Below are 24056 nucleotides of genomic sequence, written 5' to 3' on the forward strand. Positions count from 1 at the left end.
GGGGTTTTTAATGAATATTCTTGCTGTCAAACAAACCGACATTCCCTGGTCTGATGTGTGACCTTGTTCCAGAGATGTTTAGATATTTCCTCTGTTGCTGTTGGGCTTCTTTTTAAGCATGCATTTCAGATGTCATCTCATACAAGCCAATGGGCAGATTGTAGTGTTTTCTTTTCATATATACAAACCCCAGTAAAAAAAGTTGAATATAATATACACGATTGGAAATATAATCCTGGAATATGTGTCAATGACGTGATTGTTCTGCAAAATAATCCTGCCCATATTTCCTTTCAAGGATCTCTTCCTCTTTACACGCATTGTGTCCACATTGGGGATGCTGGCTGCACGTCCCCGAGATGAGCTCTCTTCCGAGTGCATTGACAAATCAGCCAAGTCAAGGTCAGTATCATGATAGCAGCCATCAAAGGCCATTGCTTGCACTGCATCAAGATTATACACTCCAGGCACCTGGCAACAAATAATAATTATTATGGTCTAGCAGGAGGTGTAGGACTGATAAGACTTTTATCTGCTACATTGTCTCCCCTGTTGACATTCTGGGAGTGCTGCAGGAGCAGGGTGGGGAGTGGTGTTTTAATTTAAGCGGCTGCGAGAGCCGCTCTAATTAAAGCACCTGGAGAGTATCGTGTATCAGCGTCCCCACGCTGAAAAATGGCAGCTTTAGTTAAAGTACCCCTGCCACCACTTTCCAGTGCAGGGATGCTGATACATGAGACGCTGGAGTCTGCTGGAGCGTGGTAATCCCCATGCTCCAGCAGACAGGATTAACTGAATCTCCTCTGATGCGCTGTAATTATAGCATGGCAGAGCAGCCTTGCTGCTAGTGTATAGTCGTTCTCTGTTTTCAAAAAACTATAGGTGGGGAAAGAACAGGACTACTGTATAACATGGACAGCTGGCCCTCTGCCTGTGGCAACTTGCCCTTCTGCATCACCCAATTACCTAGAGCTAGGGGAACACCACAGATATTTTCCACAAAAACTTGGAATAAAACAGGGAAATCACTGGTACTATACATATGACCTGGCCTGTCCCCTTTTCCTCAGCTCTTCTAGCCAAGGAGTTCACAGCTGGGATTGTTCATGGAAGCAAGGGAACCATACAAAGGATTCAGGAAGGGCAAATTTCTAACTTGTAAACATGACTGTCCACTTCAGAAAGCTAATTCTAATGAATTGCATGGCTACTCTTCTGATCAGGGAGCAAAAGCAGATCATACGACTGGTCTGCCCCATTAAAACTGACTAGAAAGAACTGGACAAGGAGCGAGAAAGGAGAAATGGCCTCTCCCTTTTAGGAATCAGGTACAAAGAGAGCCTATCCTCCCCAAGCTCCAAGAGAGGGAAAAAAGGGGGACCCTGGAGAGAGATCTCTTTCCCCTCAGCTACCAAAAGTGGCAGAAAGAAATGGAGAAATGAAGCTCCCTTAGCTTTTGCCACTGGAAAAGGGAAGAGGGAATACTGTATTTTAAGTATCCAGGAGAGGAGAGCCATTTTTCCTACCATCCAAAGAGGATATAAGAGCAAATGGCCAGTTAGTCAAAAGGTCTCAAAGACACAGTCACAGCACAAATTTCACCACACAATGCCACATCACTATATCTCGTGGCTGTCTGATGACACCAAAATACACAAGTTTATACCTTCCCTCTTTTTTTTAGTTGTTTTCTCTCTTCTACTGTAGTGAGATAGTTCACAGCTGCATATTCAATGACAGACAGGAAGACAAAAACAAAACTGATCCATAAGTATATATCCACGGCTTTTATGTAAGACACCTGAGGCATTGAGGCACTTACTCCTGTGATTATAGTTGACATTGTGAGCACAGTAGTTATACCTGCCAAAGAAAGACGTGATTAATATAGAGCAAAGTCCAATTGGCTTCATTCAACTAATGACTGGCCACTTGCTCAGCATAGTTTTGTGAATGTGAGGGGACCCCTTTAGCCCCTTGGCACAGGTTATGACACATACAGCACGCTACAAAGGATAACATTATAGACCTGCTCAAAACTGTACCCAACCCATAGATCATCTATACATTCCACCTGTACAATGGGAAATCCATTGTTCACAGAAAGTTCTAAAGCATAGTTAGTCCTAACTCCATAGAGGTGAGATCCTGTAATACAAGGAGCAGAAAACCATTCGCCAACTGCAACTCTTGAAACTGCAGATGAAGTATGTATGATGCACCACTGTTAAAAGGTTTATAAAATGTTGCTGCTTTGTGTGTTCCTGGAAGCACTGGGCTTGATACACTTCCCATTTACCTCTCTCTTACACATGGCCTCAATGAAAGCACAACAGGACTGGCCAGACTTTATGATGTCCTAGCAGGACTTCTAGTGCACTCCTCTGTGATGTCAAATGCAGTTCTACAACCTTTTCTAATTAAGCAGTTCCATTGGTGTTGAATACAATGTATCTCTCTATTTTGGGTACTGCAATCACCACAGAGTAAATGGCTTAAAAGGACTGGGAGCTACTGGGAGTATCTACACAAGATGCTGTGTCACCGTAGTGATAAGCTATGGCAACGTAGCTCATTGCTATGGTGATGTAGCATCAGCAGGCACAAGCTGTGATGCCAATGCTACTCCACAGTAGCAATGAGATACTGCAGAGCAGCTCATTGCTACTGTACAGTAGGGTCAGAAATGGCCCATGTGGTCACTGGGACTGCAAAGTAACGGCAGCGAGTACTAAATGACTGCGCAGTAACAACTGCGCAGTTGAGTACATGTGTAGACATGCCCTCTATGTAGTAATTGCCATATCAGAATAGACCAATTAATGTAGCCTGATACACTCTTTTCAATGCTACTCAATGCCCGGAGTTTCAGAAGGAAGTTTAAAACTTCTCTAATGCATCAGTGAGTACAGGGAAAGGGTGTTTTCCCTGATGAAAGTTACTGCTGCTCTAGAGTTTAGCAGGGCTGGGTAAAATGCAGCCCAGGGGCTGGATGCAGCCTGCCAAGCCATTCTATCCAGCTCATGGGGCCCCTAAAAAATTTAGAAAATTAATATTAATCTGCCCTGGGCTGCCTGTTATGCAGCCCTCGATGGCTTGCTGAAACTCAGTAAACAGCCTTCTGCCCAAAATAATTGCCTGCCCTTGGAATGGGTGAGAACAGATAATATTCTCTTTTCATTTTAGCTATGGTAAATCAACTTTGGATGTATTTCTCAAAGATTTGCTTTACTCAAAGCTCACAGCAGAAATTCCTGTATGACATTCTGTGGCCTTTGGTATGCAGGAGGTCAGAGTAAATTATCACAGCAGCCCTTTTTGGTCTAAGTCCCTATGAAACGTACACATTATTTGACTTTGTACTGAATCTTCATTGACATTTTTAAAAACTGACATCAGAATACGCCAAAAGCTTTTAATAATTCAGAACACAAGGCTCTGGAAAGTGTATCTACAAAAGAACTGAAATGGTGAAAGGCCCTCACTAGTCCTTCCATACTAGTGGAATTGAAGCCAAACATTGCAGTCACAAAGACAGCAGGTGCCGGTTAGTGGTAAGGTGCAGGCCAGGTCCTCCAGGGATTAGTGCCTGTGCCTGTTAGTTAAGCTGATACTCTGGCTCCCGTATGCAAGAAGCTATCCTAAACTACTGAATTTGCCTCAGTAACGTTGTTTATTGGTGGGTTACAGGGGCTGATTACACCAGTGTGTAGGAAGTGAATTTCCTATAGAGGGCCCACAACTCTCAGCAGGGTAAATAATGTCTGTACTGGACAGTGCTTCCTGGATTCAGGCTCACAACTTTCTTGTCTCTTTACTCATGTTTCAAAGATTAACAAGATCTCTTCTCACCCCCACAAACTGAATGTCTTGAATGTGTGTCCTTATAGGAAGTTTCTCAACAGCTTCCCTTTCTGGAAAAAAACAAGCCTACTGTGAAAATCTGGGCACACTGAAGTCAATGGGTGTTTTTTCCCATTGACTTCATGGATCCAAAATTTCACCCCTAATCTTTTCAGCCTCCCTTTCCGTGGAAGCCCAATCACTTGTAAAGTGTTTATGTTGTTTGCCTTATTTAAGGCTTTTATTCCAGTTATGTCTTTTTTTTCAAGCTGCTATAATACTGTGAGTGAGAAGATATCACTGGTTTACATAAGTCAGAATCCTGGATGATATCATGGCAGTCTTAAATTTTTGATGAAAATAATCAATGAAAAACTGTTCTATTTGTTATTGTAACAGAAAAAAATATTACTACAACAATAAAATACAAAGCTGGTTAGGAAGCTTAAATATTTTATAGGAGAAATTGTACACATTCTCTGTCAAAATTTAATTTTGATAAAAGTTCCTACCAGCTCTACTCAATGAGCTTTATCACTGGGCCCAATTCACTATGTGTTAATCCAGTTTTAGGCTAGTTTAACTTCATTAAAACATTCAGGAGCTTTATCTTCCCTTCTCTCATCTATAGATTTAAGTTGAACACTGAGGTTCTGAATGTACCATGCAAGAGTAAAAATGTATTCAGATGCTTACAAACTAGAAAGTGAAGCATTAAAACCTGGTATCCAAATCACTGATCAGGAATATAAAGCTTATCAAAAATTATCTTGGATATACTGCTGTAATACAAACAGGTTATTCAGGGAAACCTGATGTGTAATCTCATGTAACAAGGGTCAGCATCCTACAGCCTGTGGGCTGAATCCAGCTCAAAGACATGGGGTTTCAGTGACATTTGGCAGTAGGAGTACTTTCTGCAGACACTGTCCCCCTGCTGCTATGGGGATGAACACCAGTCATAGCCACTCTCTGTGCAGCCACCTTCTCCATGTTGCCAGGAAAACAAGTGGAAGTGGTGGCAGGGTCCAGTAGTAGCTCAGGTGGGTCATTCTAGTCTGCAAATGGAAAAGCTTGTCTACCCTTCTCCTATAGAAACTTCCATATGATTTAAAGAAAGAGCATTGGTAAGCTGCTAACTGCAGTTGAACACAGGCTTGTCAATATTTTTAGATGACCTTTCAGGACTCAAGACATTTTTTTTTTTATTTAAAATAAAACCTGATGTTAGTTTCTCACAGGTGAAAGGAATAGGAGATTCATTTATGCCATAGCCGTAGCAGATGGGCTAGTTATTTCACTGGCCCAACAATTAATTTATATTCTATATATCGTATTTAAAATTATCCATTACTCCAATAAGACACATCACATTAACTATACAGCCAAACATAGTTTTTCTGTACAGGTCAATAGGGCTACAGAAAGACACTTTCTTTATTGGAACTGTTAACACACTCAAATTTGTTTTACTCACTAGGGCTGTCAAGGTTTCCCCTCGTCTTAAATGTAAGACAAGAACTTAATCAGCTTCCAGAACCAAAACTGTTAGTAAGAATGAAAACTGGGAATTCCCTTGTCAATTCTTAAATTTACAACTGTAGGAATCAGAAGCATTAGAGATATATTAGATATAACAGGAAATCTCCGTTAGATCTTTGGAGATCAATTAATCTTGGATATATTCATTCTAAAGCCATTAGTGCTATGCCGTCGAAGAGAGAAGTCTGAATGATGTGAAGTAATCAATCTTTGATAAAACACTAATGTTGTAAACAGTGACTAGACAGCTCTTTATGGGCCTGATCCTAGGATGTGCAGAGTTAAAATTATAGGGCTCAGAACAGAGACAAGATAGGATTTGGCTTTTAGTGAATAAAATCATAAGCCATTAAAAGGTAACATTTTCAAAATTACATAAAGGATTAAGGGCTTTTCTACATGCAAGCACTCAGGACGGTTCATACAATTAACTGAAGGTGTGAATTTAGGGTCAATTTGTTTTAAATTTTTGTGTGGAAATACATGGCAGCAAGGCAGCTCAGGTAGGTAGCTCATACAGCAGTAGGCAACCCCTGACACATGCCAGAGAGTAGCATGCAAAGGCCTTTTGCTTGGCATGCATGCTTCAGGGAAGGGGCTGGGGCTGTGCTGCCACATCAAGTATTGGGTCCCTTGCAATTCCCGCACCATCCACCCCTGGCGTACCAACATCTTACAAGTCAAGGTTGCAGGTATTTTTGACACTGCCCAAAACTGTTGCTGACCCCTGCCCAACAGACATTCAGTCTCCTGAGTGTTTCCTGGAAGCCATTTCACTTGGGTTGTTCCCAAGTTATTTTTTGCCTAGAGTGGCCACTTTTGCTCTGGAAGAAAAATTATTAACATTTGCACACTCATGGTTTCTTCTGAGAGAGCAAGGACTTTGTCTGGAGAAACTGAACATCTGTACATAGCCTTAAGCTAGAAACATAAGGCTTGGGGGAAAATGAAGGACCCTGAACTGATGCAGAGGCAGGTGGGTAGCCATACACCCTCTGACCCATATGGGGTAAGGTAGGGGAAAATTGTCTGCTACTTCCATAAAGAGCAGACACAGAAAGGTTCAAATGATGTTCCACAGAGGGAAACTCATACATACTCATCTTTCTTGTGTCCCCCTCTCATGTGTCATAGATAGTTTTATAATAAAGTACAACTGATCTGTGGAGAGCAACATTCCCCCATGTCCAGAGGATGGGGTACATGTAGGTGGTATAACAATAATGGTGTAACTCAGGAAGCTACTTAATGCGTTTGCTCACATGTACTGCACACCAGAACTTGGTTAAGCTAACTACAGTCCTCCTTGCTTTCCCATCTTCCCCTCCCAAAACATCCCTTCAAGGATTACCTAGTGATACCCTGGCAGGGACAGCTCTTCTGTCAATCCAAAATGAAACCCAGGACAGCATCACCATCAGCATAGCTGGGAAATAAGACTGTAGCACAAAAAAGAAAATGTGTCTCCTTAGGGCAAAGTTTATAAAGAGTCGGTTGTACCAACCTGTTGAAAGAAAGAGTGAGGGGAGAAGAGGTTAGTGTTTTTATAAAGATCAGCACTCAGCTTATTTCCACTAGATCCTTTCCACTGGTTTGCCCTTATCACATCATAAATAATATATAAGACGAGCACCTTAGTTTATACCATGACTCTCATTCCAAATTGCTTTACAAATTTCTTCCCCCTGCCCTAAAAAAAAAGCCATTTTGTGAATGGAACATCCCTGTTCTTTAAAGATGCAATAAAATATTATGTCACAGTTGAAGGCAGAAAATAAAAAATAAAAAAAAACATTGAAACTGTAACTTCAGGAAGAACACAGTCAGGCAGAAAGTAATTTCCTTGGTCAAAACAGCAAGCTAATACTTCTACTCACATGAAAAGAAGTATGGGGTGTTTCATGGCCAGACCTCACTTTACTAAATCAAGGTATTTCCCTTTTGTTTGTCCATGTTGGAATAGTTATTCCATGATGACTTCAGGGGGAAGAGTGCCACCTAGTGAATCACCCGTGTCACTGTGCTGCACTGGAGTGCAATGAGTTTTAGAGTATGGAGCGAGGTTAAAATAAAAAAGAGAGAAAGAAATGGCTAGCGGGTCAGAATCTGCCTTTGGAATAAGAACAGAAGGATGAATGAGCTTGTACTGGGCAGCCGTGCCCAGATAACAGGCTATTTTAGGAACTTATAACTTAATAATAATGATAATCCTGTCTAAAATAACTCACGGATTACATGGTTTCAACCTGGGATAGGATTTTTACTTTTTAAAATAATTTTCTCAGAATGACTGTCCAGATGAATTCCTTCTTGGGAAAGCCCTGGGAGGGGACCGAGAACTGGAGAACTGTGATGGCTTAATGTTATGAGCTTGCCTGCAGAATTTCTCTCCAGAGGAGGGAGAATTTGAAAGAGGCTTCAACTGGGAAGAAGACAAACATGGTGGTTAAGGGGTGCCCAGAGAAGGTTGCCCCTGATCTTAGCAGGCAGAGCTCCATATGGACATTTTCTGTACTCATTCTGCTGTGGCTAATCCCTCCCAGCAGGAGGGTGCCGGTCCGAGCCATGCACTTGCTCACTAGTATTACTTAACTAAAAGGAGCTGGTCTGCATTTAATAATCATCTTCAGTCAAATGAAAAGTTAAAAAAAAGCAGAAGAAAATACAGCCTCCTGGCTATAATAAAACTCAGCACAAGCTAGGAAGCTCCAAGCTAAAGTAATGTTCTGTCCTGAGAAGCGATTACACAAAAATGGCCCCATTTTACTCATCGGATTTGCTCTCTGCATTTATTCAGCCATATGTCAGTGATTTCCAGGGGCAGATCCATGGCAAGGTGCAATGGTACAGTTGCACCCCTCTTGGATTCCTGTTCCACCCTACTGGCTGATAGAGACAGCAGCATTTCTACTAGGACAGTGCTGAGGGAGTCAATTGACTACCTGATTCCTGCTAACCTCTCTTTCCTCCACAGATATTAACAACCCACCCTCCTTTTTTGAAGGCCTTAATGTTCCATTAATCAAGCTATCCTTTAATTTTGCTGTCTGTTAACCATTCTTGGTAATATCTCCCTTCTATTTCATAGGCCCACAGACTGTTTTTAGGTATAGCTAAAAACCTTAACTCAGGTGTGGTAATTTTAATTCAGCTGAACAGTAACCCAGGTGTGGAAATGAGTAGCAGTGAAGTGTTGGATACAATGTCAAGATGCTCAAGAAGGCTAAATTTTGTATTACAAATCTGAATAAGGCATGTACATTTAACTATAATAACAACGGGACTGAAAAACAATATTTTTTACTATTTTGCCTAGTTTGGTGTGTTTCTTTAACTTAATATATAATCTAGAAAATTAGTGCACATTCCAGCAAAGCTGTATTTAGGGGTTTTTTTTATTTAAACCGAATAATACAGTGCTGGACCCTTAGGATATTACTGCATTTTCTAGTTTCTTGTTAACTGGAGAAAAACATGTGTTGTGTTGATTCATCACACCATCTACACCCCCCTTTCAGAATCCTAGATCCACTCATGGTGAATTCAATGGTAAAAACATCTATTTTGCTTTTTACTGATCTACCCTGCTGAGTCAGCATATCATTAACTAGCTTCTTGTTATATTCCTATCTGTGATACCTTTGTAAGCTCACGGCAGGCCCTGGGATTGCACAGGTGGCAGTGAGGACCTGATATAAAGTCAGTGAGTTTGCATGCATACCACTCAAAGCCTTGTTTGTTCTGCAGAAGTTTTATTATTGATGAGAATGAATGAGGTAAGAAGGAAACCTATTTGATTCTCCAAGCCTCACCTCATCATATGGTACTGGCAGGTACTTCCCATCACCCTTCTTGTAAAATAAGCATACCTGATGTGGCCAACAGTGATGCACAATAAATAGAGAGATCCCCACTGATGTATTCACACAGTTACTTTTCTGACTAGAGATTTTATCTACATATTACATTTTATCTTTACATTATACAGTTTTGTTACTGTCCCTCAACAGCACAAGGTAAAAAGGAAGAATCAGCCCAAACTGTAAATTCTTCCAGGTTTAGCTGAGTTGCATCATAAACCTTGCACCCTTTACTAATATTGCTATATCAGCCACTACAGAACAAATATTGCAAATTGTAATTAATTTTATCTAGATTGTGAAAATCAGTTGTCCCATAAATAAAGCAATGTCAATAAACCTGTGTGTATCTTTTTCTGCATGCCTCAAAATTTTTTTTAAAGATTTGTGCACTTCACCATATTATATGAAATCATGTCTACTTCACTATTTAGTCCTGATAACTGAGAAGCATTTTCTTCACTGAAATGAACTGATTCATACAACAGCACAGGCAAGCCATTTTAACCAGTTAAAAGTACTTTTAGAGTGCATTTAGATATCAAAGTATTTCATTATTTAGGATTGTGCATACACTATGCAGAGAATTGAAGAAACAGACTTGCATGAATTCATAACTATAACATGCTGGGTGTGTCTACATATCCAATAGTGCACATGCTCCAGAGTTTTTGTTCCTGGGAGCACTGTTTGAAGGTGCACCCTGGAGCAATTAACTCAGGAGCAATAAGCTGCAGAGTTTATTCATGCCCTGACCATGGAGCCTGGTTGGAGCAGTCCCTCCTGGCAGGGGATCCTAGGGGTTAGTCTGCCAGCCCAGGGCTGCTCTGACTGGCCCCCACATACTTCAGAGGGGCTGGCTGGGACACAAGGGAGCTTCAGTGCAGGACTAGCTGGTGGGCAACAAATAAACTCTGGCAGGCGGTGTCTGCAGGTGTACTGCTACACAACAAATAAACTCTGGTGCAGGCTAGTACTTGTTTCATGTGCCTAATAGGGGCACATATGTAGACACAGAGATGTTTACTGAGGAACTAATTAGGCAGCTCTGCAGTAAAAATCACATATAGATACACTCACTCAAATGCACTATAATGCATTCTCTGAAACCTTTTGAATAAACATGGAAAATTTGTTGAACCATTAAATTAGCATGTGCTCAGCTGTGATGTGCACACTGATCACTGGTTCGTTTTCATTATGCAACCAACCCCAGGTTGTTCAAAATCATGAGGCATGCCTCAAAAAGTTAAGGGATCTTAGAAAATACTACATTTGAGGTTCTTTACATTTACTTTTTTTTTTTATGCTTAATTTTCAAATTTCTGTTCCACAACCAGAGGTAGCATATTTTTTCTTAAAAGCAAAAGCTGAGACTTTCAGGTAATCACAGAGCTGCAAAAGCTTTACAAAAAGCACCACATATTGCAAAAACTGGAAAGATCGCATACTCTACTCTTTTTTAGGCTCCTATTTTTTTCATATCAGGAGTTTGAAGATTACACAGTCCCACTGTGTTACAGCAGGAGAATGTTACACACACACACTTAAATCCAATATGACATTTTTTCTCCTCTGTCAACAGGGAGAAAAACAAGCCTTGTTTTGGAGATGAGTACCACAGCTCCGTCTTTGTTCTGGCCTCAATATCAGCCCAGGGCCAGAGCTGGAGCTGCCCAGGCTGCCGCCACCACTGCTGCTTAGAACTGCAGAGTCAGCAGAAATCCAGTGAGTGCATGTGAGTGGCTAGGGCTAGTGTCAGTCTGAGTCAGGGATAGGCAGGGGATCAGGCAGCACCTGTGGGGAATTGGGTTGGGATCCAGTGGGGGATAGGGCAGCAGCACAGGTCAGAGATTGGATAAGGGATCAGGTAGAGGTTAGGGCGGCAACGCAAAGTGGGGATTAGGTTGCGATTGGATGGGGAATGGAGCAGCAGCATGGGATGAGGGACCTGCACTTCTATCCCATCCCCTGTACTTGCAGGGCTGCTGCATCTCCTGACCCATGCTGCCTCCCCATCCCCCAACAAGCTATGTCCTATTCCCTAACCTACACTGCTGCTGAATCCCCTGATCTGTACTCCTACCAAGCAGAAGCATGGGGCAGGGCATGGGGCAGGAACATGGGTTAGGGGATGTAGCAGCAGCACATCAATGGGAGGGACAGCATCCCGCACTCATGATCTGAAAACAGTACCCATGGGGGATCAGGCAGGGAATGGGGCAGCAGCAAGGGTTAAAGGGGGGCAAATAGCAGGGCATTTACATTTACTTTTTTTGTTTATGCTTCATTTTCAAATTTCTGTTCCACAACCAGAGGTAGCATATTTTTTCTTAGGGATGGGGGACAAGCAGCAAGGACAGGTGGAAGGACAAGTGGGAGGGACAGGCAGAAGGGTGCAGGTCTGGGGGGGAATGGTAGGGGAGCAAGGTGCAAGGTTCAGGCTGCTTGCCCTCCCCAACTCCCCCCCACCCATTGGTTGGGGACAAATTTAAGATGATCCCCCAGTACTTAGTTCCTATACATGGAAAATTAGAACACGTTTATAATTAAGTTATAACATATTTATAATTTTCCATGTATAGAATCAAATTAATGAGGCGGTGTCTTCAGTTTGATGTCATCTTGGATTTTGGGTAAATATAGTACTGTAATCCAAAAGAACCAGAGGCCAGAGTATAGACTACAAATCCATTGTGAGTGAACAGTTCTGCATCTATTTAATTCTAAGTGTTTTAATGATGATGGTGATGATGATGATCATCATTTATTAATAGTCAAATAAAAGAGAAAATGTGTGTCTGCATGTGGTAGAGCTATGTGTCTATCTTCTAATGCCACCAAGCTTACTATACCAGTACTGCTGTAGAAAGCTAGTCCACTAGAAGCACTGAACTCTTCAATGAAGAACTGGGAAAGGGAGATGTGCTCATCTGTGCTTAATGACTCATTCCCATGTTTCCAGTACAGCATCAGGTCATCTTCATTGTAAGCATCTACAAGAGAATAAAAGCTAGATTACCAGCTCTACCAAGACAAGGCTGTCATGGTTTTCCTTGAGGGGATGTGTGCCCAGCACTTTAAAGTGGGTTAAATGCTTCTGCACCGCTTTAATGGTGTTGGTGTTTGCATGCATCAGCAGTGTATTGCGCAGTAATTCCAGCCACTGTAGCAAATTTGGCGGCATAATACGCCTTAAATGACTTGGGGCATAGCAAACTAACACTCCTCCAGCTAGTTTAGTTTGTTGTCCTACAGCTGCAGAGTGAAGCACCGGGCTTCTTAGAGCTCAGGGGCTCTGCAAGAAGCCCTGCAGGCAGCCTGGCAGCAGCCTGGGAAGGCAGGTTCCACCTAAGGAAAAAAAAAAAGCAGTGAGCCTGACCCTTTTTTTTTTTCCCTAGAGCCTGCCTGCCTACTTGAGCTGTGCAGGGGCCCGGCGCTTCCCTCTGTGGCTGTGGTGCCCCCTGGGACCATCTAAGCCAGGTGCCTGCGGGCAGCTACTGCCTGGGAGGGAGCCACTGCTGCCATGGAGGAAAGCACCAGCCCCCGCCAGCCCAGGGTCTGCTCTGTCCACCAGCAGCCTGCCCTCCCCTCCCTGCCACCGGAGAGGCAGGTAAGTGCAGGCGTGTGTTTCCTGATAAGACTAAAAGGCTTATCTTCAAAGCTAATGAAACAGGGGACTTCACTGTCTACATGTGCATTTATGCCATCTTAAATTTACTGCACTGTAAATAACTGCACAGTAAGTAGGAATAGGCCAGTGTATACACATGCAGGTGTGAAAGCACATTAATACTGTGTGGACTGACTTGGGACTAAAGTAAATGCTAAGTCAGTCCATACACACAGTGTTACTGTGCAGTAAGGCATTTACACATGTATTACTGAGCAGTAACTAATCGCTCAAGTCAGCATAAGTCACCATATTTACTGCATGGTAAGAGCATGCACATGTAGATGTGCACCTGTACTGCACAGTAATTCTGGTTACTGTGCAGTAAATGCACATGTGTAGACATGCCAGAGTGTCTCCTGAGGGGAACTACTATGGACAAACTGGACTGTGGATAAGAACACATATATAAAGTACATGTTGTCATGCTAGAGTCAGACTTACAGCTTTCCAGTTCTAGAGAACAATTCTGTGTGTCCAGAGGAAACCTACTGAAATCCATGAAACACATGGCAGAAACTGTTATCCTACAAAAGGGACAAGAAAAAAAATAATGACAATGTTTATAATGTCTAAAAAGAATTGGTGACTTAGCAGCATCTTACTGTGAAATCTCAAGTTATTTGGGTAGAATCCTGGCCCTGCTAAAGATTTTGTTCTTTGTCATTTTGAGTGATCCTGAAATGACCTTTTTGTTTAAAAGGTAAATCCAAAATGGTAGGAAAATGGTTTATATAAAAACCAAAACAATATTTTCTAACTTTTTGCTTGTCTTCTTCAATTTTTAATCACTCTGCTGCCGGATTCCTGCTCCCTCCTATCTGAGGTTCAAGGTACTTGCTCTCACTGTAAGGCTTTTCATGACTGGTTATGCTTTCAAATTTACATCTTACCAAGACCAACAGGGAAAATTTACAATTCTTGGTGCTTCTTTTTCTAAATCTTCTCATGGGCAGACCCAAACAGATAGCAATGTAGCACAGCATACTCCAAAAACTATTTTCATAGTAAAACTAGAAAATGTAATTCTATAAAAAGATAAACCCTCATTTTTAACACTGTCCCTGCCAAACACACGTGGTATCTTACATATAAAAATTGCTGGCATGTTTAACATCTGAGCCCTAGGTTGCAGGAGAAACCAAGTAAGGATGTTAATTCTGTCATTCCATCTGGTTTTCCATGAATATGTGGATGATAAGTGTTCTAACATTTTATCCAATAAATAAAATAAAAGGTTAGAGGCAGCAGTTCACATTTAAATACAGGCTATAGTTTTAGTTAGTGTTACATTTCCTTATGCTGTAATGAGCTTATCTTAGATTTGACATTTTGCATGGATTCTCCAATGAATTTTTATATTGAGTCAAACTCAAGGTAAATCTGGTTGTGGTTATAATTGAATTTCCGTGACTCATGGTTGATGATTGTATTGTGAGTGTTTAAAAGTGTAGGATTTTAACTGACTGAAATGATGTTCTGAAGCTGATGTCTTTAAAATTTACACTTTTGTGGGTTTCAGTTTATGTAGCTGTAGAAGACTCAGTGACCAGCAGCTGTATGTTGGTTTATAGAATGAAGGCCAGGTTAGCTACTTTAAAAATAAATGAAATGCAATATTTAATACTGGGTATTATGAACACACAAATGGGGAATATGCAGATTTTCCACAAATAGTCCGGATATGGATTAAACAGTATCCTTTGAATGTAAATCTAGCAATATCAAAGGAGGCTTTTTATGAACATTTGATTCTTTCAGAACACAGATACTGAAGGAACTCAGGTTTCTACCCCACTGCATGGTCTTAGTCATTCTAAACCTCATCTAAACCAAAGAACATTTCCTCTGATCTATGTCACATGACAAGCTGAACCTTACATTGCACTGAAATCAAAAAAGCCAACACAAAGCCTATGTGCCATTTAAGTCCCAGGTCAATAGGAATTATATACCTCACAACTTCAGGCTGGACTTCTGCACTAGGAAAAATGTTGTCCTTTTAAATAATCTTTGCCACATCATTCGATGTGCATAAGTCCCCTCAGTATGAAAATAAATGATGGACTGATGATGGCAAGGGCAAGTACTTGCTTAATGTTTCTGCTCTTGCTTAAAACACCACGCAAATCATTTTCATTGTGCTGTTCAGTAGGTTATCAGCTCCACCTACCCTGCTTTCCCCGTACATTTGTAGCTCCCATGGATATTAGTGGCAGTGCCTTTGGGGGAAAATATCAGTGCTAATATCTTTCATGCAGATATGAGAAGAGGTTTTTGCTGTTTGTCAACAATTTGTAGTTTTATTGGACTTAGTGAACAAAAAGGCACAATGAGCATTGAAGTATTAATTAAAACCATTGACCACTGGTTGACATGAAAAGTAACAGTTTTCCAACAGTAGCTGTTCTTGTAGTCCTTGATGTTTCTGTATTTACATGTGAAATTAAAAAAAAGAATAAAATGTAAATATTTCAACCACCACACAACAAACTGATACATAAAATAACAGAGAAGTGTATTGGCTGTAGTGCCAATGCTGGATTTGTTTGCCTCCATTAATACTTATGCCACTAATATTAACAAGCTTCAGTAACTCTAGCCATTCTGGAGAAAAGGATGTTAGTCTGGAGAGGAGAATACAGAGAGGGGATTTGCTAACGGTCCTCAAATACCTGAAGGGCCGTTATAAAGAGAATGGAGATTGATTACTCTTTTGGTCCAATGGGACAGGAGTAGGAATAAAGTAGCAGGGGAAATTTAGGTTGGAGATTAGGAAGAACTTTCTCATTATGAAGATGGTTAAACATTGGAACAGGCTGCCTAGAGAAGTTGGGGGATCTTCATCCTTGGATATTTTTAGGAGTAGGTTAGACATTTGGATGGGGTTGTTTAGTTAGGAATGACCCTGGCTTGAGCAAGGGACTGGACTAAATGACCTTGTGAGGCTCCTTCCCGCTCCACTTCCCTACGATTCTATGATCCTGATAGATTCTGAATTTAAATTACAGGCAGTCCTTGGATTTACGACACAATTGGTTCCTGAAAACCACATCTGAAGTCGAAACATTGTAACTGGAACCAATTTTCTCATAAGAAATAATGTTATAAATGGGGGACTGGTTCCTGAACCAAAGCCTGATACCCTATTTTCACCAAAAATACCCCAGAATTTTGTACTTGATCAATTATAGATGAGTAATATAGCTACATTAATGTATTTATATTGTAACTAGCAATCATTGATTCGGAAGGACTTCTTTGAGGTGACTTTGCTGGACTTTTTGAAAGGCTCTTAGTTGGACTTTTAAAAGGGTTCTTGGCTGGAGTCTTCTCAGGAGTCTTGGCCGTAGGTTTTTGTAGAGACTTGGCTGCTTTCTTAAAGAAAGTGTCTAAGGAAGTTTGGACAGATGTTCTCCAGGGAGATGAGCAAAGTAGCGAGCTTGTTTGCTGGTGTGGAGTCTCATTGGATTAAGCGTTGTAAAGTTGAAACTGGCATTGTACAGTTAAAGCAGGGTGTCAATTTATAAACAATGTAAGTGAGAAACGTCGTAACTTGAAGTGTTGTAAGTCAAGGACTGCCTGTACTTGAAAAATCATGTTAGCTGACACAGGATCAGCTGTAGGTATGGATGTACACATCAGCACCAATTTCTAAAGACCCTTCAGTGAAAGCAGAGATTAATATTTTCAGAAACTTGAGGATGATAGTAAGATCCCCTTTTTCTGTATTTAAAAAATAAAGGACCAGACCTTAGCTGCCATCTTTATTAACAGAGTAGCAATCTCAACGTACTTGTCACGGAGGCACTGGGGTGCTCCGTGCCTGAGAATGAGGTAAGGCGAGCTGCCAATCACCGGGGCAGCCCAGCCGCCAGTTGCTGGGGCAACCAGGCAGGTCATGTGGCCAGAAGGGGGCAGGGCCAGGCCTTTATAAACAGCCCAGGCCAGAGCCTGACTAGCAGTTCCCTTCTGGCAGCTGCAGGAGTAGGAGCTCTGCGGCTGAGCTGAGCAGCCTGAATTGGTAGTGGCAGCCTTGTGGTCCTGACTGGCAGCGATGATGCCGGGGATGAGAGCCCCTTGACGAAAGGTAGGGTTGGAGGCCCTGGTGGGGGCTCAGTGTTTGTGTTGTGAGCAGGAGGCTCTGTGTTTTGTGTTGAAGCCAGGTGGCTTGCGTTGTGTTACAGTTAGTCCGGAGGACTGTAGGGGAGAGAGGAGGCCTCACGGGAGCTCCCCAGCAGCTTGGGGGTTCCTGGTGCCCAGCAGGGGCACAGTGCCACAGTGGGCACAGCATAAGGAGTGCCAGGAGGGCGCTTGCTGAGTGGGGGTTGTAGCCCCAGCCGCGAGAGGCCGGCACAGGCCCCAGAGTGGGGCGGCGGGTGCGAGAGGCGTGGCACAGGCCCCAGAGTGGGGCAGGCTCTGATTGATAAAGACCCAGTAGGGTCGGGGAGGCCAGGTAAGGCTCCGGCCGCCTGAGCCCAATTCGATATTGACCAGTAGCAGGACATTGGAGTGAATAGTGGGAGCTAGGGCGGCAGTGACGAGCCAGGCCCAGGGGCGCCGGGAACAGGGCGGTGGCAATGAGCCAGGCCCAGGGGCGCCGGTGGTAGCCGGACAGTGGAGAGACAGGCCCGGGGCGCCGGTAACAGGCTGGTGGGTAGGAGCCCAGCCCAGGGGGCGCCAGGCGGGTGACAAGCCCAGGGTGCCAGGGAGAGAGCACCTGAGGGGCAGGGGACTGTACAACGTCCCACGGAACAGCTGCGAGGCTTGGGGCGTGCTTAAGGGGAGGTTTGGAGGCACGCATACCCCTTAAGAGAGGGGCACACAGAGGCGCCCCATTTGGAGTAGGGGCAAGAACAAAAATACCATTCACTAGGGGAACAAAGGCAGCCTCCCATTTAACCTATTAAACAGCAAAGTCGTGGCAGGCGAGGATTCAAGGGTGCCTAGTCCACCCTAACGTGACGGTAGGGGGCGCTAGGGAGTTCACGGCCGCTCCTAGGCCCCACTCCCTCACATTACTGAATAAGCTAGGGCTATCCAACCTTTTAGCAGCCAAGGGTCACAAACTGCATGGCCCACACCGGCAGGGGCTCTAGGCCCCCTCATCTCCCTGGCAGTAAGATACCCCAGCACCATATGGGTGGCAGCTTCCCCACCCCCACTGCACTGCACCCCTGCTCCTCCCCCCACATGCCTCCTTGGCTGCAGGCTCCCCCTGCACTATGGCACAGGTTCCCCTGGCACTGCAGGGTGTGCTGAGCCATACCACCTACCCTGCCCTGCTCTATCGTAACTACCCTCTAGGGAAAACTAGAGAAGAGAGGGTGAGCCAAGGGCCCCGGCTGTAGCACCAGCTGGAGTGATAAGGGGACTAGGGGCCAGGGGAGCCTGGGAGGGGAGACCTGGGAGGGGGAGGGGAAGGGGGTATAATTTAACCCCTTAGGTGGCACAAGCCTAATTGGCAGGCTGCCAATTGGACAGCCCTGGAATAAGCTAAAAACAAACTTTATTGGGAAGACTTGATGTTTAATGGCAAAGATACCAGATACTTTCTCACTAGGTAGTACAATGACTTCTGAGCTTGACCTGCTGAGGCAGGCAAAATTATTCATGTCATATCTTGCTACTGATACTTATAAGGCAACATTGATCTTACCGTAGGCTGAAGAGTACATTGCCATCAGGGTATACCCGGAGCATGACATTCTCCATAGTTGTATCATGGATGAAAGATCTCTTGGAGTGGACAAAGAACACATCAGGTACCCAGATCTTCTTTATCAGTCTTCCATCAAAGGTCATGCTTCTATTTTTGGTACTAGGAAATGAAAGCCTCTCGTCTTTCCAGTAATGTCTGAGGTATAAAGTCATTGTGAAGTCCTTTGTGTAAATTAAAAGGATGAAAGCATGTGTTATTGTCCTGCTTCTGAATACAGCAATGATAAATAGTAAAAGTAATCAGGCCACACAACTTTGAACTATGTCTCTGAGCTTCATAAGCAGAATCCTCAAACCACAGTGAGGCCTCCAGAGCATTGAAAGAGAGTGCTGTGGACGAGAGATGCCTTTGAGATGTCTGTTGTTTGCTCCAGTTAGCTAGCACTAGTAGTTCAGGCAACTGAGGACTTGCTACACAACTCTCTTGAGGCTGGAAATTAAGCCTTGCCCACCTGCTCCTGTTCTGTGTGTTCCAAACCCAGAACTGACACAGCAAGAAGACTCCGGGGATACACCCAGCAAGAGCTTTCTGCTCTTTCTCTTGCCATGATCTATTTATATGCATACATATCATTATTAGTTTCATCCAATAAATCAAAATTCCTAACTCTAACACACACCAGGAAAGAACTGATTTCAGCTACATGTCTGTGACTACACCAGATGTACTCCAGCATAACAAACCCACATAACACATAAGTGCCATGTATTGAAATTCGCTATAGATGAAAGGTATGTTCTTGCCCACTGCTGTGGACAGAACCAGTAGCACTGCCTTTTATTTAGTTTCCCGTTACTTTCTATTCTAAGAACCTGTTTTCAGCTGACTATAACTTTGAAAAAAAATTAACCATTTGGGAGGAAATTTTTGATGCTGGGTATCTGCCTCAAGCCTATTCAACTGTTTCCAAGAATGGAGCTAGAGAAAAATATCTTGTTTCTGAATGTTAGGATCTATGATCTTTTCTTTGAAAAGCTTCATCGTGCCTTGTTTTGAGGACCTTGGCATTTGGCAAAGAGTTGTGCATCAAGGATATATATTTTTTCCTGTTCCAGTTAGCACCTGGCTAAATTTGGCTACACTATAAGTTTTACTGTATACAGTAGTGTAGCTACACTTAAATTTTCATTGCGTTTCACAAGGCATTCAATATTATGTATTAATCAATGCAGTTATAAACTAGCACAAAGAGGCCACTAAAGGTTTCTTGATGGATGTGTTTAACCATAAGCTATAACCTGGGGATAAACATGACTAGGAACCAGTGTAAATACAGAGCACCTAAGGGCTCACACCAAAAACAATAGGAATAGCTGGGTGCTCAGTTTTTTAAAAATCAGAGCTTTACATGCTGTGTCCTTCTCTCCTGCACAAGTGAACAATCCAGCACATAATCTCATGTAATACTTATTACTTTCAGTGGGCATTACTCCTGCATATTGAGAAAAGAAAATACCCTCTTAAAACTCTACTTCTTTAATTATACCATTCTAGATCAGCATTTTGGAGGGCTGTTTTTGAGACATCGGTGACCCCTGAGTTTTCATTACAATTATGAATTCCATTAGTTTTAGTAACACAACAATTATCATAAAATTTACCATGTCAACTTCAGAAATGCTGTCAATGCTTTCTATCTGCACATCAATGCCTACTGGGATTGGTGACCCTGCAAAATAATACCACAAAAAATTAGATGAGAAGTAACAGTGCTTAAAAAGAAGAAAATATTTTAATTTAAACTCTAAACCCTACAGATTGCTACCTCCTCAGACACATTCTGTCTTGGGTCCATCCACTGAGACCATATCAATACCTGAAAGAAACTATGATGAAGACTTGATTATAAGAGTACATATCTTTAAGCAAACCCGTTGCAGTCCACAGGATATCACTGAAATTTGCAACATGTCCCTGAAGTCTGCAGAGCAGAAGACAATTTTCTTATGATTCCAAAGCTTTCTTAAGGATACAAACAGACATCACCAAATGAAATGGATCAGCGAAACAGATGTTGCCCTGTTGTCCCATGGGATCTGGCTCCTGCTGTTTCCTGGATAGGAATAATTTCTCAACCAGTGGGGAAAACCAGGGTTTCCCTGTTTGCAGAAACAGGTGCCCAGATAATTCCCTAGGTGCGCATCTCTCCAAACAAGGAAACCAAGGTTTCCTCATTTGTAGACACACCCAGGGAATCCCAAACAGGGAAACCCAGACAGATGCTCCCAGGGCTTCAGGAGCCTGATCCTACATGGCCCAAGTCCCTGCACTCAGGATTGGGTCCCTGAAGCCCCAAGAGTCCCTGCTCAGGGCAGTTGGAGGATGCAGGTAGCTTCAGGCTGTGTATGCTCTCCTGTCTTAAAGCAGACACTGGCTGCAAAATAGCAGCACAAAATCAGACCACCTATATTGTGGGCATTTGAAGTGTAACAAGGGGCATGGATGTCTGTTTCCACAGCCTTTGTGTCACCATAACAATTTTTCTGGTGGCACAAAGTCAAGGTCCATATACAACCTTTGAAAGTGATATATGAAGTATTTAAAAAAACCAATGGAAAAACTGTTTATGCAAAAATGTAAAATAAATTGAGGACAAAACAATGAAAACAGGCAGAATGAAACAGCAGGAAAGGGTCACAGTTATTTGAAGTTTCTTCCTTTTCCTTGCTTTTGTTACATCAACAAAGCCAAATAGCCCCCTTCCACCACGTTAGAGAAGATACCTAAAAGAGAAACAGAAAATGTTCACTGCTTCTTTGTTCCCTCCGTCTCTCACTGCCACTTGGATCTTACTGTTCCTATGCAAGTTACCAAGTGTTCCTATGGAAGTTACCAGTATATATTTCTTATATACTGTTGTCATTGAAGTGTCAGCCTTCATACAGCATATTGGAACAGTGTGATTTGTCTCGATAGGAATCTTAAAACATTCTTGGGCATTTTAAAACACTGCTATGCAATTTCTTTATTTCACTTGCGTATTTTAAGCGGGACTTGATCTTGTACAGCTCATGTAAATATCTTCTGTGAACATAAATGCAAAGTAAAAAAGTGAGCTGAAAGGCTGGGAGTACTGAGAACTAGTCAGCAGGGTAGTTTTTTGTAGTTATCTAACATAGAAGCAAAGTTACTGCATTTCCTTTAAGCACTACACTGATTATTCTAGTGTCTTGTTGGGGAGAACCAAGCATGAAGAAGCTTTAATTCTAGCCTGGTTTTTGTCAAGTTCTAGAAAGGTGCACTATAGTGAGCCTTGGGACACAGCATCCCAGCACAACCATCAGCAAGCAAAGGAAGCACTCAGCTATGTTCCCCAGTATAGCTCCTGCAATTAGGCAAGAAGGACAAGGTGGCTGAGCAACATAAATAATGCAATCAGGACTCATAGTAGAGATGATATCTTTTATTAGATCAACAAGATTTTTGCAAAAAAAAAAAAATTTAATTGCAATTAATGCAGCATTCAGTTCCCCTTCAGTCATAAGACTGTGCCTCTCGTTTTCATGTTGCATTTATTTACAAAGCAACCACCAGCAGCTCTCTGCAGGCTCAGGTCAAATGAGATCTTTCCCTCCAATGCATGTTCAAGGAACTATGTAGTCAGCAGCAGCCACATTTAGGGGCAGCAGCAACTTCTGGTTGCTGCCATGCTGCCAGTGAGATCCTCTAGCAGCAGCTGTTCCACCTTTTCCCCCATAACCAAGTCAGTGAGCAGATCACCTATCCCAGTCACCCCCTACCCTAATTACAGCACTCATAGTCAGGGCTATGCACATGCTGCTGTGCTCTCTGCTTATAAATGCAGTAACTCAACTTCCTTATTATTCCTGTGCAGTCCACTATGGGATCTAGTTACATCAACATTTTTCATTTGAAACTTGTTCTTACTAAAACTGGCTTTTTAATCATAACGGACATTTCCACTGGGAACATCTGATTTTGAAAAAATAATGAAAACCCAACACTGAAAAAACGGACTTTCCATTTTCTTGAACAATCCCCCCCACTCTCCCATGTAGAAGAAAGAAGCTAATTTTAAATCAAAGCTTCTAGCATGACATTTCATTTTCAGATCAAAAAGTCTTTCTTGCCCAGCTCCAAGTAGTACTCTATCAACTGACAGCAGAATACAAGTTCCATCAGAGGAGAAAGATCGTATCTTCATTCTTGAGAAGGGGGAACATGACATTTTAACCAAAGTATTTAAAATGCTGGAAATGTTCAGATCTTTTTTGTATAGTTTAAAGAGCCCATCCCAGGGTAGAGCAGAACAAAAATTCAGTGGGACAAGTTCTGCTTTCCAGTATACTGGTGCAGCCTTAGTGATTTCCCAGAATTTGACCTCATGTTTTAAAAGCACAAATTAAGCTTGAGTTTCCTTAAGTTGGATTTTCCTTATTTCAGATTGTCTTTGTTTAGAAAGGGTCTTCTGAGTCCTCAACCTTTCTGTTAGCTTCTTACAACCCTGGTTGAGGGCAAGCTGTTTCTTAAGAAATCTAATGACTGTTTTCCAGTACTGGTGCAGCTACACTGGTGCTACCAACGGCAAGAACTATGGTAGACAATAGATGTGGGTTCTTTACACTCATATTGGGAAAACTTGTTCAAATACTATTATAAGACCAGAATAGACAGTAGGGGCACTGGTTGGTGGTAAGCAGAGAGGCAACAGAAGATGGATAGATGTTAATTTGAGTGCTATTGACATTTTATAAGCAATAAAATACTGTATCAAATTACTACCTAGGTATTTTGCAAGGCAAGCTCTCCATTCTGCCTGCTGCTCTGAGTGGGATAGGTGCAGTTTTACATTTCAAAATATGATGGACAGCAGTGGATCATAATCCTGACCTGTAATGAACATGCTGTGTTTTCTTTTTTCTTGTAGTTAGAAGAGACTCCCTGCATATGAAGTACAAGTGGGTGGTTGTGTTGGGAAACAGTTTCTAGGATTGGAGGGACAAGTACAGACCTTATAAAACAAGGGTGGCTAACCTGTGGCACTTGTGCGTGGCACACAGCAGATCAGGAAGGGAAAAAGCAGAACAGAAGACAGGGCAGGAAGCACAGGGAAGGAAACAAAAAGCAGAGAAGCAGATTGGGCAGGGTAAGGGGCTGGAGTGGCACTGGGGAGGGTGCAGAGCTGATCTGGTGCACACCTGCCAAAAAAAGTTGGCCCCTGCTGTTAGAGAACATCAGAGAGACTGATGAAAGGGTAGATTAGGTACAGTTGATTGTGACTCGATCCTATTTGTTATGTGCAAACAAAATAGTCCCAACCAGTCATACTTTGCACATGAAAGGGACAAATTTCATAAAGCTGAAAGTAATGATAAGCCAAGTCAGCTTGGACAAATAATTTAAACAGAAAAGAAAATGGGGAACCGTTTAAGAACATTTTCTGAGGTGCCCCAAA

The 24056-nt window shown here is 42.4% G+C and overlaps 1 protein-coding gene across 1 annotated transcript in view; it reads right to left on the reverse strand.

Moving 5' to 3' along the window:
* GABRR3 (gamma-aminobutyric acid type A receptor rho3 subunit) overlaps nucleotides 1–24056 on the reverse strand; it is a 41244-nt gene continuing 17188 nt past the window's right edge. The window contains exons 3-9 of the mRNA XM_019557097.1: nucleotides 20242–20309; nucleotides 18578–18801; nucleotides 13363–13445; nucleotides 12101–12241; nucleotides 6737–6889; nucleotides 1667–1863; nucleotides 1–471 (exon numbers count right to left, since the gene is read on the reverse strand). Coding sequence (XP_019412642.1) covers nucleotides 175–471; nucleotides 1667–1863; nucleotides 6737–6889; nucleotides 12101–12241; nucleotides 13363–13445; nucleotides 18578–18801; nucleotides 20242–20309 — 1163 coding nt within the window. The 3' untranslated portion in view covers nucleotides 1–174. The remainder of the gene's footprint in view (nucleotides 472–1666; nucleotides 1864–6736; nucleotides 6890–12100; nucleotides 12242–13362; nucleotides 13446–18577; nucleotides 18802–20241; nucleotides 20310–24056) is intronic.

This window comes from Crocodylus porosus, unplaced genomic scaffold, assembly GCF_001723895.1.
Source record: "Crocodylus porosus isolate Cpor-Errol unplaced genomic scaffold, CroPor_comp1, whole genome shotgun sequence".
Lineage (NCBI taxonomy): Eukaryota > Metazoa > Chordata > Crocodylia > Crocodylidae > Crocodylus > Crocodylus porosus.